This window comes from Poecilia latipinna, unplaced genomic scaffold, assembly GCF_001443285.1.
Source record: "Poecilia latipinna isolate Pla-1442-1.1 unplaced genomic scaffold, P_latipinna-1.0 Scaffold1805, whole genome shotgun sequence".
Classification (NCBI taxonomy): Eukaryota; Metazoa; Chordata; class Actinopteri; order Cyprinodontiformes; family Poeciliidae; genus Poecilia; species Poecilia latipinna.
Window position 1 is genome coordinate 1 of NW_015114421.1, and position 14,911 is coordinate 14,911.

A 14,911-nucleotide genomic window follows, 5' to 3' on the forward strand; every position below is an offset into this window, starting at 1 on the left:
ACACACACACACACACACACACACACACACACACACACACACACACACAGCATGTGTGGATGGTTTTATGCCCTGTGTTGCAGGGACAGAGGGGAAGCCATAAATGAATAACCCATCCTGGCAACAAACTGTTTTTCTGTCAACACTGTTAAAGCATGCATGTGTTTGTCTGACTGACTGTTGTGTCAAACTGTATTGTTTTTTTTTTGTTTGTTTTTTTTTTCAGGGAGAAAAGTGTCATTCTGTCACCCTCCTCCACTCCTCTGGGCTGTTTAGTCAGTAAAGGTGAAATGTCAACTCAAACCGTCTCGTCGTCCCTCTCTGATCATTTTTACGTGCTTTTCCACCTCTGTGATGTGTCTGTGTATTTGTCACGGATACCAATGCATATTCGGTGACACGGGAGGACAAGCAAAAATGACAGGGTGAGTAGAAGAAGAAGAAAGGGGGAAATATAAGGAGGGATGACAGAGTGAAAAACAGGAGTGGAAACTATGGCAGACAGGGGAGTGGTTGAATTTTAAATAAGAGAGAAGAGAAAGGCAGATGTGATTAAATGATAAGGTTTCAGAGTTATATTCAGTAATTTGACAAGAACTGGGAGTCAGAAGGGGACAAAAATCCACTCTGCCTTGAAAAAGCATTAATCTCCATTGAACCTTTTCACCTTTTGTCTTTTTAAAACCATAAGACTGAATGTGCTTTTGGGATTCTTTGTGATAAACCAACACTAAGTAGTTGTAATAACTGTGGAAGAAAACTAAAACTGTAACTGTTTTACAAATAAAAACCAATTGCGACCAATAGGCTAACCCTCCTATGCTCTGAAAGTCCCTTATTTAGTAAATGAAATACAAGGTGTTCAATAACGAAGGGAGTTTCTGTGTGGAGAACTTTTATTCAATTCACTTTACATACACTACGGACCTACAATTTACAAAAACGTAATATCACTCTTTCCATCTAAAAAATGGAAAGAGTTTGGCATAACAGCGGACTCCCCAGCCAAGAGGCACATGGTGCACTGCAACTCTAACGGAGCCACAAAAATCCACAGTTTCAGGAAGTGAAATCTGAAGAAAGGATTAGTTGTCCAGAAGAAGAAGTCATGATTTTTTTGTGTGGGTGGGGGGGGGGTTTGCTCCAAAGATGTGTAGGGCACGCAACAAACATGTGATGGCGGCAGCATCATGCTGTGGGAATGTTTCATTCTATTGTCTTCAGCAGGAACAAGAAAATGATTCAGAGTTGACATGAAGATGCATAGATGTGAATACAGAGCAACAGTGCAAGAAAAAGTGCTGCAAAAGACTTAAAACAGTCGCAGAGTGTAGCCTTCCAGCAGCAGCACCAGTAGAACGGTTCATATCAAAGCATATTCACTTATTAGGAGGGGTTAGTTAAAGTTCATGCCTTAATCGTACAAAAAAATTACAAAAACTTAAAATGACTTAGCAATTAGAGCAGCCAAAATCTTGGTTTGTTCATAAAACAACACAACGGTGACCCATATACAGAGCTTCTATAATCCCTGTCTGTATCTTCATTCAAGAAAATATTATGTTGCAAAACTGTTTTTAAGACCTTGTCATCCAGATCACCGTGTTAGCACATAATGAAATACATCTGCCCACACTGATAGATTTAAAAACTACTTGTGTTTTGAAAAAAAAAAAAAAAAAAACCTCAAAAAACCAGTCGTCTGTAAAATTAGGTTATTATGATAAAAGCCAGACGTTAACTGCACAGGAGCTGCAAACACGGACATCAAGGTCGGCAGTGCCTGAGAGTCAGCGTTCATGTTGAATTAATCACTGCTGACGATGTCTGTATTTTCCTCTTCAAAAGGGTCAGCAGATAAGGTTCATTAGAATCAGGTCAAAACATGAAGTGTGTGATAAAACCCAATGAGAACACGTCTGTGTGTCCTTGGGGAAATCTTTCCATGTTTTCACATGAACTCATCGGAACTGATGGGTGATGGAAAACATCAGGAAAAGTATTTTAAACCACAAAATGCATTTGTACCCCTCTCGATAATATGTCCCTTCTAAAACGTATTTGCTATCTTTATCTAACAACACCCAGTTTAATTTAGCCAGGGCACACACTGAGCTTGTGTACAATATTTTCCAAAGCACACTCGCACGCATGGTTACACTCAAGCACGCCATTGTTATTCCGATATTACTTCCTGGTGCATGTCAGGGAGGCTCTGTTGTAAGACCCTGGTGTCTCCCCCTCACGCCAGCAGCTTCATGACCTCATGCCTAGCATGCCTCTGTCTGCATGCATGCCTGTGTGAGTGTCTGGAAGCTCCAGGATCGCCAGCTGTATTATCAGCATACCAAAGGAAAGCCTGACCCGCAGGAGAGAGGAGACAAAGAGGAGCTTTGACCTGCCTCTTTTACACGTTCATTCCACATGCATGTGTATTTACACAGACATAAGGAGGACATGGGAGTGTGTGTTGGTGTGTGTGTGTGTGTGTGTGTGTGTGCGTGTGTGTGTGTGTGTGAGACAATGGGACAAAGGACAAAAACATGATTCACTATGGATATGAGTTGGCAAAGGTGACTTGAAGGGTTTTCACATTTCATTAGAGCTCCTGCTGGAAGCACGCATACATCTCACACACTTGCCTGCCACGTCCATTCTTCATTTAGCATCTGATTCAGTAACGTGTTTGCTCCCGCACGCTCACATACAGGCACGCACATGAGAAGAGTGCCGAGACCTTTAGCTCCTGTCTCTGCTGGAAGCTCACAAAGACGCTACACACAAAAACGGACATTACAGGTGACACAGATTCACACACACACACACACACCGTGTAATCAAAGTGGAATGTCGCTGACAAACTGTATTTGTGTACTCATATTTTACTTTACATGTTCAAAAAAGTGTGCTTTGTTCAGCTCAGACAATATTAGAGCTAAGCTAATTTGCTAGCTTGGCTCGTGGTCAGGATACTGCAAGTTACAAAATCAGGTTTTTATGGCCTTTAAAACATCTGCTTCATAACCCCAAATATTTAAATGCATATTATTGGATTTTACTCATCAGTACATTTCCATCAGGTATTTGCTCTGTAGTCACAATTGGCATGTTCCATCTTTGCAATTTTAGTTTCACATTACACATTTACTCTAAATAATCCTAGATTTCATTTTGTCTAACCATCTAAAAGAGAAATAAAGAAGCATTTGCGTGATGAAATTGAACTCCCTAGTGACTTTTAAATTCAAAGTAACACAAAGAAACAGGAAACAAATAAAAAGGAAACTGGGGTCTTAAGTACTAAGCAGCAAGTGAACACAACAAGAAACGCAGCTAATTTAAAACCAGAGAAACGTGACAAATCAAGTGCTAACGATTTCAGAGAAATTTAAGAGAACAACCATAAAACTATGAAACCAGATGACAATCAATCCCACTTCTACATAAAATCTTGAGAAGTGGTTAAAAGGAACAAAATAAGAAAAACTGATATCATCCACTGAGTTTATATCAGAAAGTTATAAAACACGGTTAGATCAAGAGAGCTGAAATGGACGGTATGACTCAGTAGCATGGTGTGCAGCAGCATAGCTTTGAACCTGGATCCTAATATGTAACACAGTCGGTCCAGGAGGAATCCTTGTTATCTCACACATGTGCTGCAGCCACATGTCCAATCATTTATGCTCTGGTGTGCCGTGCACAAACACATTAGAGATATTCTCTGCAACATGTCTGTTCGTGTCAAAGATGTTTATTGCATGCCTTTTCCTTTCATTAAGGGCTTAATAAAAATAAAACTCTCTGCTCAACTCCACTTCTCTATTTTTACTACATGGATTCCACCTTAGTGTGACCTTTCTAAACATGGTCCTCATCATTACCCATTTCAAGACAAATGTTTTCAGTGAGAAGAAAAGGTCAGGATCTGTTTTTTTTTTTTTTTTTTAATATCTTTTCCAGGAGCTGACCTCCAGTTTCAAAGAGCTTGACTTGAAGCCAGGAAGTGTCACACACCACGTCTGTAAAGTTGGATTGAACTTAGAGTTTCCACACTTCAGCCACGTTTTCATTGCGAAGTACGTTTGTCTTTTACAGATCAATAAAACAGTGTGACAGCATGAGCCGAGCTCTGTTTATACATGTATTATCTTTGAAACTGTGCAAAGCTTGTGAATAGTGACATCATTAGAGTGGAATTCAAGTCTATTAAAATAAATGAGGCTTTGTTCTTGATCTTGAGCTCTCCGACTACTAGGCTGCAGAGCGCTTATTCCACGGCAGACCAGGACAGAAGCCACTATGAGTGGGAGGTAACGTGTTTTGGATGCTGCTTATCTTAGCTGCTTCCACAACACCAGATCATCTGTCAAGATTTCTTGGCAGCCTTGCCTTGAAAAAAAAAAAAAAAATTAAAAATACATTTGAATCAGGCGTTCCTAACATCCGCACAGAAGCCTGCAGACGATTAACTAAATATTTCTGAAGCATATCAGAAAAAGGACCTTGTTCTCAGTTGCTTTAGTTCAGTTGGTCTTTATAGAGAAAAGTTCATCCTGATTTCATCTCGTCTCAACAGTAAAATGTTCAGTGCTTGTCCCGACATCAACTCAGTTTGGACCGAATGTGCAAGAGTTGTGCTAGCAAAGGCAACCATTTTTTTTTGTTTGTTTTGGTAAAAAAAATAAATAAAATAATAATAATAATAATAATAATAATAATAATAATTGTCAAAAGAGCTGGATTGATGTCTAGTTTGATGTCTACTGGCAGATATTTACTTTGTTTATTTTAATGTATAATTTGTCTCTTTTTATTTTATCAAGAGTCAGGTGTCAACCCTTCCAATCCCAGAGAAAAATCTGCAGTCTTTGTTTAGCCCCATTTGACATAAAATGAATGCAGTAAAATTATTCCCCACATCTGAACCTGTAAACACCCTCAAAGCAAGAATGCGTGAATGCCATGTGTGTGTTTGGTGAAAGCGGTGATGGTGGCGGCGATGGGGAGGGGCGTGGATTCCTGCTACTCTGTTTGCGCTATGCCCAACACTTCCAGCATCTTTTGCTTGTAGTCCTCCTCTGCTCTTTTCACATGGAATTGATGAAAAAGGCAGCCACATTAAGCGCATCGCTTTTGGCGGTCACGGAGGCACAAATACATGCGGTTGGGCGCACACTGCGCTCTAAAATGCGCTGCAGTGACCTTTCAGATGCAGATGGAGCAGCAGATTCCCTCCACTGAGAAAATGTCAACATCTTCTGCACTCACTGCTTTTTAGAACAACCAAGTTGGCAGCAGGTTAGCCTTCGTGTCTTTCCACATGGGCTCACCATAAATGCACACACTGTTCTGGGCTAAGTGTTCAAATTTTTTTATTTATTTATTTATTTTTTTTATTTGGGACAATAAATTCCTATGTCATTTAGTCAAAAACAAACAGTGTTGTAAAGAGACAACCGCTGGGACACAACTCACTCCCAATGTGTGTGTGTGTGTCCGCACATCAGAGCACAGCAGAGCGCTCTTATCTGCATGTTTCTGTGTGGTTACACTGTAAAATCTGGGCCATAATAAGAGTGAAGGAATGGAAGCATGTGAGCATTTGCTTTGGGACTGAGGTCTGTCTGAAAGGGCCACCATAACGCTACCAGCTCTGGAAGGAAAAATCATCCCAGTCTGGATAGCTTCGAGTTGTCACGCTTGGGCCTGGCTGATCTGATAAATAACTGTCTGTCTTACTCCAGCGCTGCACTTCAACACCTACTATATGACTCACAATTTGTGACTCCTCTTTATCGGTTTATAAACAGAGCGAGCCATAAATCCAATCACCCCGAGAAAAATTCAAACTTTGATGTTTCAGATGCATAATTGCGTCTGCCTCTGGTGATCTGTGGATTCCAAGAATTTTCCAGAAATTTGCTTCTGTAATAAAAGATGAAAGCAGATCCAGAAATGATTTTCAGACAAGCAGTGGCCGGATGGAAACAAACACAGCCGACAGACGGTTAGTGACGATTTCATGACTATTTGTAGAAAACTAATTTTTTATTCTTTTAATCAAGAACTTCTTGAAGATGTTATAAATGACATACGAGATTGCATTTTCGTTTTGTTGTTTGTGTCAGTGCATTTTTATGAACTAAAAAAATCTTTACATCAAAAAAAGTAATTCTCATTAATAAAAAAAAAAGAGAGAAAACAAATTGGTGAACCCAACAAACTTTCCACGCTCCTTTTGACTCAGTCACACAGTCACATGAAGGTTAACATGCAAGCGCACAACCCCAAGGCTTAGGAAACTATTTATGGTAAAAGTGGGCAGAAAGTGTAAACACATGTCTGGCATCCTTTGAAAAGACAAATGTTTTACTCCATTTTATCCTCCTCTCTACACTAAAGAAGAATCTGCTCACCTCCCCGTTCCGTACCAACTTCCACCACAACACATTTCACTCTGGGCTTTGGAGCTAAACGGGAGAGAGTAAAATAGAAGAAGCATCAAATGGAGCTGGATGTCCGTGAGAGGGGAGGCATATGGGTGGGTGTGCTTGGCTGCCGGCCACATTTGAAGGAGTGGGTGAATGTTTTTTTCTAGGCCCTAATGAAGAATCAAAGCTATGTCACACCAGGAAGTGACAGATTGAAGTCGCTACTAGCAGTAATATGTACATAAGTAAAGTGAACTTTTAGTTAGATCGTGAACGATCTGACTAACCACAGAGTTTATCGAGTGGTTGTCAATATCTTTATAGAGTGTCTCACATTTTTCTATTTTTTGCATTAATGAAAACAACGACTGAATGGGGGTTTGAACCAGCAACCCACCAGTTACAGGATGACCTCCTACCACCAAGGAGGTGGATTTACAATAAACCTCCTGAACTGTATACTTTTTAAATTGACCTTTCGCTGCAAGTTTTTTTATGTTTTGCACATCTTGACTGATTTTTTTTTTTTTTATACCAATTACTCTTTGCAAAATACCCCTCTTAAATAATTTCTTTTACTACAATTGGAGGCTTTTAAGGGAAACTGGTTGGACTGGCTTATTCACTGGTATCAAAGTAAAGGGGGCAGAACACAGATCTATCCCAGACTTTTATAATTTTTATTTGAAAAACTTTGAAAACCACACTTAATTTTTTTTTTACCATGTCAGTATTATTTCTCATTATTCTTTCTAATAAAACCTCTGTAAAATATTCTGATGTTGGTTTTGAACCTAGCACAAGTGTGAAAAAGTTCAAAGGATATAAATCCTTGTGCGTGGTTCTATAAACTTGGGTGACGTGTTTTACACACATTAATAATAAACAGATATATTTATATATTTATTAAGGGGAAACGTAATAACCAAAGCTTCTGAGAAATGGAGAAAAATTTTGAAATTACTCTCCAAAGCCTCCAACTTGGGACCTTTAATGACATATGTTTGTGATAAAAGATTCAAAAGCCTTTCTTTCTCTTTTACCCCGCAGAAGCCAGAGGATGTCGCCTGACCACATGCCAGCTCATAAATGCTGTTTACCATTTGTTAGATGGTACATGCAGGGAACTGCCGTGGAACCCAAAGCTTTGGAAAAGTAATTAGCTTTTATATTAAAGAGCAAAACTATTTCATATTTAAACCCATTGGTCATACGCAATAAATTTTAATGTTTATTTCTGTTCTCTATATTTATCCGACTGGATTGTTGCTTTTCTGTTTATGCTTGTTCTGAATAGCTGCGAATAACGTGACCAAAATAACATGGATTAGTTATGTAAAATTTTTATTTTAAAGATTTTAATACTCTTATACTTTTTTTAATACTTTCTTACATGACCTTTCAGTAGTCTGTTGGGACAAAATTGTATGTATTTCAACTGTAGATGAAGTGTGGACTCTTTCTGATATCCTGATATTTCTCTTATTAATAAGCATATCTTAGTAAAATGCATAAATGTATAAAAATCAAATCAGCCCCTTCTTGTCCCAAGACCTGGTATTTTACTGCTGCAGCAACAATAATGTTGCCTGCTGCAAAGACAGAAGATCTGGAATAGAAAGTGACAAAATTTCATTTTTGAAAATAGCAAAGCAGTTGGAAAATAAATGATCAAGCGCACCATTATCTAACACATCAGATAATATTGTTGCATTTCACAAAGTCAGGACATTCTGACATGTTCACGAGCTTAGATACCAATGCTGGACTCATCTGATTTACCTGTTGCATCTCAAAGACTTGCACCAAAAGCTTTTAGTGCAAAAGAAGTTAAAGTTGAATGTCTCTCGTTAGATCTTAAAAAAAAAAAAAGCTGGGACAGATGGTTTTGCTCATTTCTTTTCTGAACTGCAGCTTCCATCCAGTCTGTCCATACTGGTGAAATACCAGCTGACCGGAAATCTGGTACAGCTCCTCTTCAAAACTGGTGGTCATTCTGTTTTGAACAGTTGCAGGCCGGTTTATATTTTACCTTGTGAACTTTAAGTTGTGCAGAGACTTGTTAATAAACAGTCAATCTGGTATCTTGAGGTCAACAGCTTGTTATCTCCGGCCCAGTCTGGTTTCTGTTCTGGTCGTGGATGTGTCACAACAGTTTGAAAGGTTGCAGATGATACAGCCTCTGCTCTGGACTCCAGACAGTAATGTGCTGCAATTTTCATACAGTGAGTCATTCTGTTTTAATCAAACGACTTAGCCACATTGGAATTCCCCATCCATTTGTATTATGGTTTTCTAGCTACCTGTGTGACGGAGGAGCCAGTGAATACACACTCTGGATATTGTGTTTCTTTGTGTTTCCAAAGGTGTGGTCCATTCTTGGATCCACTCCGCTCTCTACTTAAATTAATAATATTCCACAAGCTGTTAGTAAAGGTGCTGTACATTTATACCATTTTGTATGCGTTTAGTTCATCCCCTGAATCAATCTTTCAGCGTCTAAAACAAAACTTCTTGGATGAATTATCCCTGAATGCTAAGAAAACAAAAAATCATACGGTTTAAATGTAAAAGACTACAAATTTTCCCCCCAACCCCCAAAATCTTGTTGTCGCTGCAGATGAAACAATCTGTCAGCAGGTTGCAGAGAGGTCCGGCCAAAGTTCAGACCCAAATCCCATTGAGAATCTCCTTTAATGTTGATATCCACAAACACTCTCCATCTAAACTGAGAGAGCTTGTTATTTGTGTGCAATATTTCCCTCTATAGTGTAGATGTGCAATGCTGGCAGAGACACAAAGCCAAGCTACAACTGTCTGATTTATATATTTATATAGCTTAACATTTTGCAGAAGCGATAAGTCATTTCCTTTTCTCTTATGTATTAAGTACCACTGTATATGTAATTATACAATCCATGTTAGCTTTAGGTATTCAGAGAATAAATCCGACGGGTAATATGTCACAAATTCACAAATCATAAAAATGTCATCAGGGTGCCTGGTCTGCAAAAAACAGACTTGACTGTGTCTTCTCCTTGTTTCCTGCAGTTTGGTTTAGGCAGTACAGTATGTTTTTTGCCCTTTGGTGATTATGTCTGTGGTGTCACCAAAGCCAAAGCAATCAGGCTGACAAACACGAGGAAAAAGGGATCACCACTCTCGCCAGGCAGAATGTTGGCACCGTTATTGGCATATCCCTCATCCCCCTGCCCCACCCCAGCCCTCCTTCCTGCACCCCTGAAGTGAACAGATAATCCCTAAGCCCTATCCCCATTTAAAGACAGGCACATCACGCAAACCTGCCCTCCCTGCAATGCACTCTGCCACTCACACAAATGCACTCACTCAGTCGCACATGCATGCAGCTTGCTCTCATGGAAGCAAGAGGAAAATAGCTCAGCGGGGGGTTAAACAGTGTGTCAGCCACAGCAGCAGAACACATTTCTGCCTGTTTCTTTACTGTCTTCCTTCCACAGTACTGAAACATCCCCGGTGGCAGGCATGTGACAGACTTTGACGATGAGATAAGGAGTGGAAGGGACTTTTGAGGAGGCTCAGATTTAACAGGTTAGCTTTTATGACGCCACTCAGACACACACCGTGGAATGTGACGCGTTTGTCAGAAGAGAATGTGTTGAAGAGAACTTTGAAATAGTGCACCAGATATGTGTGACCTCTGCTGAGATCTGCTGGGTTAAGATAAAACACACTTTATTTACCAAAGACTTTACTTGTTATCATTTTATTGGAGGTGGTGCAGTTTACTTATCCGTTTGTATCTCCCAAAAGGTCATACCAACTTTCTGATATAGATCTGATAGTTGAGTCTGTAATGAATAAATCAATGCAGCCATTGGGATCGTAGTGTTCTTCTGATTTGCAGGATCTGAAAACACAGCTTGTATTTCTAGTTAGCCTGAACTTTCTGATGTGTCACGGTCAAACTGTCGACACATTGCAGGAATGTAGTCCAAGTATGAGTAGAAGTTGACCTCTAGTGGTCAAAGTGTGAACCTTACAAGGTAAAAATCACTGTGACTGTGCCTCTTTCAGCCAGTAAAGACCACCACCAGCAGACAAAGACATCACCATCTTGAATGGGCCAGGGTCCTTGTGGTGGACAAGGAACCAGCAGGGCTCTTTGTTGGTTACCGTCAAAAATAGGTTGACTCTGAACAGAGAGCATGGCTGCCATTGCAATTAGCCTACATTGTCTCTAGCATGTGAAGATAAAGCTGGGGTTCAACTATTGTTGCACCACCCATTTACAAAACTGATATTCCCACATTTTTTAACCTGTTTGCTTTCTATGAGGCTATTTGTTTGCATGTAAGAATGCTGATGACGTCCTGAAAAGAGTTTATGCTAAGCATTTAGAGTTTTATGAATAAGGCGGATCTTAAATAGAAAAGTATGTAACCTCAGGTTTGAAGAATCCTCATGCATCAAACAAACAAGAGCACAACAAAAACAGATAGTAAATTTTGTGGTGGTTTTCAATCTTACCTTCAGCAAACCACAGCACTAAGTACAACAATGCCTTTATCTTCCAGCAGGGGGCAGCACTCAGCAACTGCTCCTTGTTTCACAGAGGAAGTGAGTCAATGTAGTTCCAGGTTTGTGCTGACGCGTCCCTCGTCCTCTCATTCACCGACGTGTCAGTCCTCTTCAGTCTGCTTCTGAGTAGCTTCCATACCGGCCTCTCTGCCAGAAAAATGCCCCCGAAAGGCAGCAACAAGCAGCAGTCCGAAGAGGACCTTCTCTTGCAGGACTTCAGCAGAAATCTGTCGGCAAAGTCAACGGCTTTGTTTTACGGGAATGCCCTCATCGTCTCAGCCATTCCTATCTGTGAGTACAAGAAAAGAAAAAAAAAAAAAAGCCGCTGCTAACTGCTAAAGCTAACGCTGAAGGAGTGGAAAAGTATAAACAAAAACAAAAAAATGAGGAGCGTTTGAGAAAGTAACGCCGCGTAATGGATTAATGATTTAAATAAACAGTAATGATACAAATGGCTAAAGTTGTGCTACGGTTGATGAGAACTCCGTTTCCCATCAAGAACATTGTGTTCACGCACCTTGAAGTTTTCCAAATATCTTACTACCACACACTTTTTAGTATTTTTTTTGGGGGGGGGCTGTTGTGATAAACCATCACAAAGTTGTGCACAGTTGTGAAGTGGAGCTGTAAAGATAACAATTAGTGCTGACTTTATGAGAGTAGCAAAGGGAGAGTCACTTTTATAAGTCATTTGCAGTTTATTTGATGTCATGTCAGAGACCCAGCAAACACGTGGAAGAGGGTAGTCTGCAAAACATTGTGTGGCTAAAAACTAACTAAAAATATCCTCCTGAACACATCATCACCATGGTGAAACATGGTGGCAGCATCAGGGAATCTGCTCAAATCTGACTGGATGATGTGTGGAGATAAATAAAGGACTGAACCATCCGACACCATAAACAGACTTGAGGCTGGGGATGAGGTTCCCCCATCCAGCAGCACAACGACCCAAAACATATCACCAGATCTACAATTACAGGGTTTAGATGAAAGCATATTCATATACTAGATTGACTCAAAAACAGGATCTGAATCCACCAGAGAATCTGTTTTAAAGCTTAAACTGAAGTTCAGATGCTCTCCATCCAGCCTGAGTTGTTTTAAAAAGAACTGGTATGTTTTTACATCTGTATTTGCAGCAGGTAGACATACCCGAAAAGACTTGGAAATAGTAATTGCAGGGTTTTTCCCAGTATATTATAAGCCTGGCGGGCCACCAGGCTTTACTTGTGCCCCCACCAGGCTTAGCATTGTTTAGTCTTTTTTAAAATGTTTGCATTTTTTAAGACTTTATAGTTGGTGTTAGCTACATGTACATTAACAAGCACATTGAAGTTTAAGGTTGTGATGAAGCTTTTTCAAGATATGCTCCCGTTTAAGTCTTTATCACGCAAAGGCTAAAAATACAATAAATACAATACAATAAAATTGTATTTCTGATTTTTGTTTTCTTTGTATGTGTCCTCGCAGGGTTGTTCTGGAGGATCTGGCACATGGACCTGGTCCAGTCTGCGGTACTGTACGCTGTCATGACCCTGGTCAGCACATACCTGGTTGCGTTCGCCTACAAGAACGTCAAGTTTGTTCTGAAACACAAGTAAGAGTAATGAAAAGAGCAGCTCAGTCGATCATAGTGACAAAATAGGAAAATGTTGGCGGAAAGTTGTATGCAAATTTGCACAATTTCTCGATTTTTGTTTGGCAAGTTAATTCTTTGAAATAGAGATTTAATGAATTCACTGTTTTCTTTGTTTTTGTTTCAGAGTGGCTCAGAAACGAGAGGACGCCGTTTCCAAAGAGGTCACCAGGAAGCTGTCTGAAGCAGACAATCGCAAGATGTCTCGCAAAGAGAAGGATGAAAGGTGAGACTTTTTTCCCCTCCTTTTGTTTTAAAAGTTGATAAATTAAGCCAAACTGAATATTGTATTTGTCTTTTTGAAAAGGAAATAAACCCAAAGCTTCACTGCACTTTATCTGAACATCGTCAGTGAGAAAGAGATCGACTCAGTTTTTCCTTTTCTCCAGGATCCTGTGGAAGAAGAACGAGGTGGCCGACTATGAAGCCACCACCTTCTCCATCTTTTACAACAACACCCTCTTCCTGGTGCTCGTCATCGTCGCTTCCTTCTTCTTGCTCAAGAACTTCAACCCCACTGTGTATCCTTTCAGGCAAATTACTTTTCAGTGTTGACTATATGGGAGATTTGTGGTCAGAGTTTAAATACATTGCACATCTTATTAGAAATTTCTTTTTGAACCACTTCCTTGATCCGAAATTTCATTTATCCATTCTCGATATCTACTTGGCTCAAGCTCGAGATCTTCTTTAATTTGCCTTCCCCCATTTGTAGAGAGAGGGACATTGTCGATATGAAAATGAGTTGTTTTGTAGAGGTGCATTTTTTCTCCTTGACCTTTTGCTCCCTAGCAACTACATTCTGTCCATCAGTGCCTCTTCAGGACTCATTGCTCTTCTGTCCACCGGCTCCAAGTAAACCAAGAAGAAGAAAAATGGACAAGGAGTTGGAGGGATTATTTGATGGGTGGGACTGGGTGAGGATGGAGGATTAAGAAAAAGACACAGGATCTAATTTTTTACAGGTTAGGCATGTGGTTTTGGTGTGGATGCAGAGTTCACTTTCATGAAATCGTTTTTGTAACAAATAAAGCAACCAGCTATACTTGCTTGTGTGTTTCATTCACACCCCTTTAAATATTTTTTAAATATGTGCAATATTCAGAGCATTGATTTAAAAACATATTTCAGAAACAGACTTCTGAACATGCCCTTAAATCTATTTCAAACGCAGGGGTCAACTCTGTTCCTCGAGGGCTGATGTCCCAACTTGATGGGTTTTTTTTCTGCTTCAAGATACCTGAATCCAAAAGTTCGGGTGTCGACAGGTAGAAGTGTCAAACAAAAACACATGGTGTATTAACACGAGCCTGTAAGAGCAGCTGTCAGGCACAGCGTGGGGGCAGAAGGGCTGCTGCCGGAGCACCGTGGCACTTTGTAGTCATTTGCCACTTTCAAACCATGTTCTGCAATAAACAGAGTAAAAGGAGAGACACTGAATGACCATAAACTCCCTGCACACCAAACTTCTCCAGAGTCAACAGATGAAGCTGTGCAGGACAATGATGGCAAAGCCAGAATGGCTGCAAACTATAGGAAGTGAGGTTAATCCAGTCACGGCCCTCGATAATTAGGGAGAATAACTCTTTAAAATTATCTGACTGAAGTTGTTTCTACAAGATTTTAAATGATTTCTTCCCATAACTGAATCAAAAGCGGATTTTTCCACATGGCTGTGTTTTACCTTATTTAGCATAAAATCAAAGACACTGTTTTCATTGGCAATGCATGTATTTATTATCACACATTCATATAGAGTATTTACAGAGAGAGCACTCGTCAGCAAAGAGACGGTACACTGTTGCTTAGAACGGCACATGGGGAAAAACAATGACTGGAACAATATTGGGGGATTTCTGTATCGTATTTTATTAAATTAGAATTAGATTACTGACCAATTACTTTGTGTTCTTTGTTGTTGCATAGCTGCTAATGAATTAAATATTTTTGCTCTTGCAGCCAGTGAGTCTGCCCATATCAGCTCTTTTAAATGGCTTTACTGCTTTGAAATCCAGGCTGCTGGAAAACTAGATGGTTTTCACTTTTTGGCGGATAAAAAAAACACTAAAATGTTCAAATATGTGATTCAAAGATATTTTCCCCTAAGCCAGTCATAAAACTATTTGCACCAATTACATTGCATTTCATATTATGCAACTTTACTCTTTTTTATTGTTCTAGTATTTCCCCTGTACCATGTATATTCCATTTAACTGTGCACTCGCCTTCACGTCTACGCCTCCAACAATACGGAGCTCAGGGACAAGAAGCAAATCTA

At 39.8% G+C, this 14,911-nt stretch overlaps 1 protein-coding gene and 1 long non-coding RNA gene across 2 annotated transcripts; both read left to right on the top strand.

Annotated features, from left to right (window-relative positions):
• Positions 1-4,240: 4,240 nt before the first annotated feature.
• On the top strand, positions 4,241-7,668 carry LOC106934430 (uncharacterized). The gene is made up of 2 exons (XR_001421696.1): positions 4,241-4,313; positions 7,485-7,668. It is a non-coding gene; the product is annotated as an uncharacterized LOC106934430 (long non-coding RNA).
• Positions 7,669-11,039: 3,371 nt separating this feature from the next.
• Positions 11,040-13,678, top strand: ssr3 (signal sequence receptor, gamma). Its single transcript, XM_015014321.1, has 5 exons — positions 11,040-11,285; positions 12,468-12,594; positions 12,761-12,859; positions 13,023-13,154; positions 13,426-13,678. Exons 1-5 carry the CDS (start codon positions 11,153-11,155, stop codon positions 13,490-13,492), a joined length of 558 nt encoding a protein of 185 aa, XP_014869807.1. The 5' UTR covers positions 11,040-11,152; the 3' UTR covers positions 13,493-13,678.
• Positions 13,679-14,911: the final 1,233 nt, after the last annotated feature.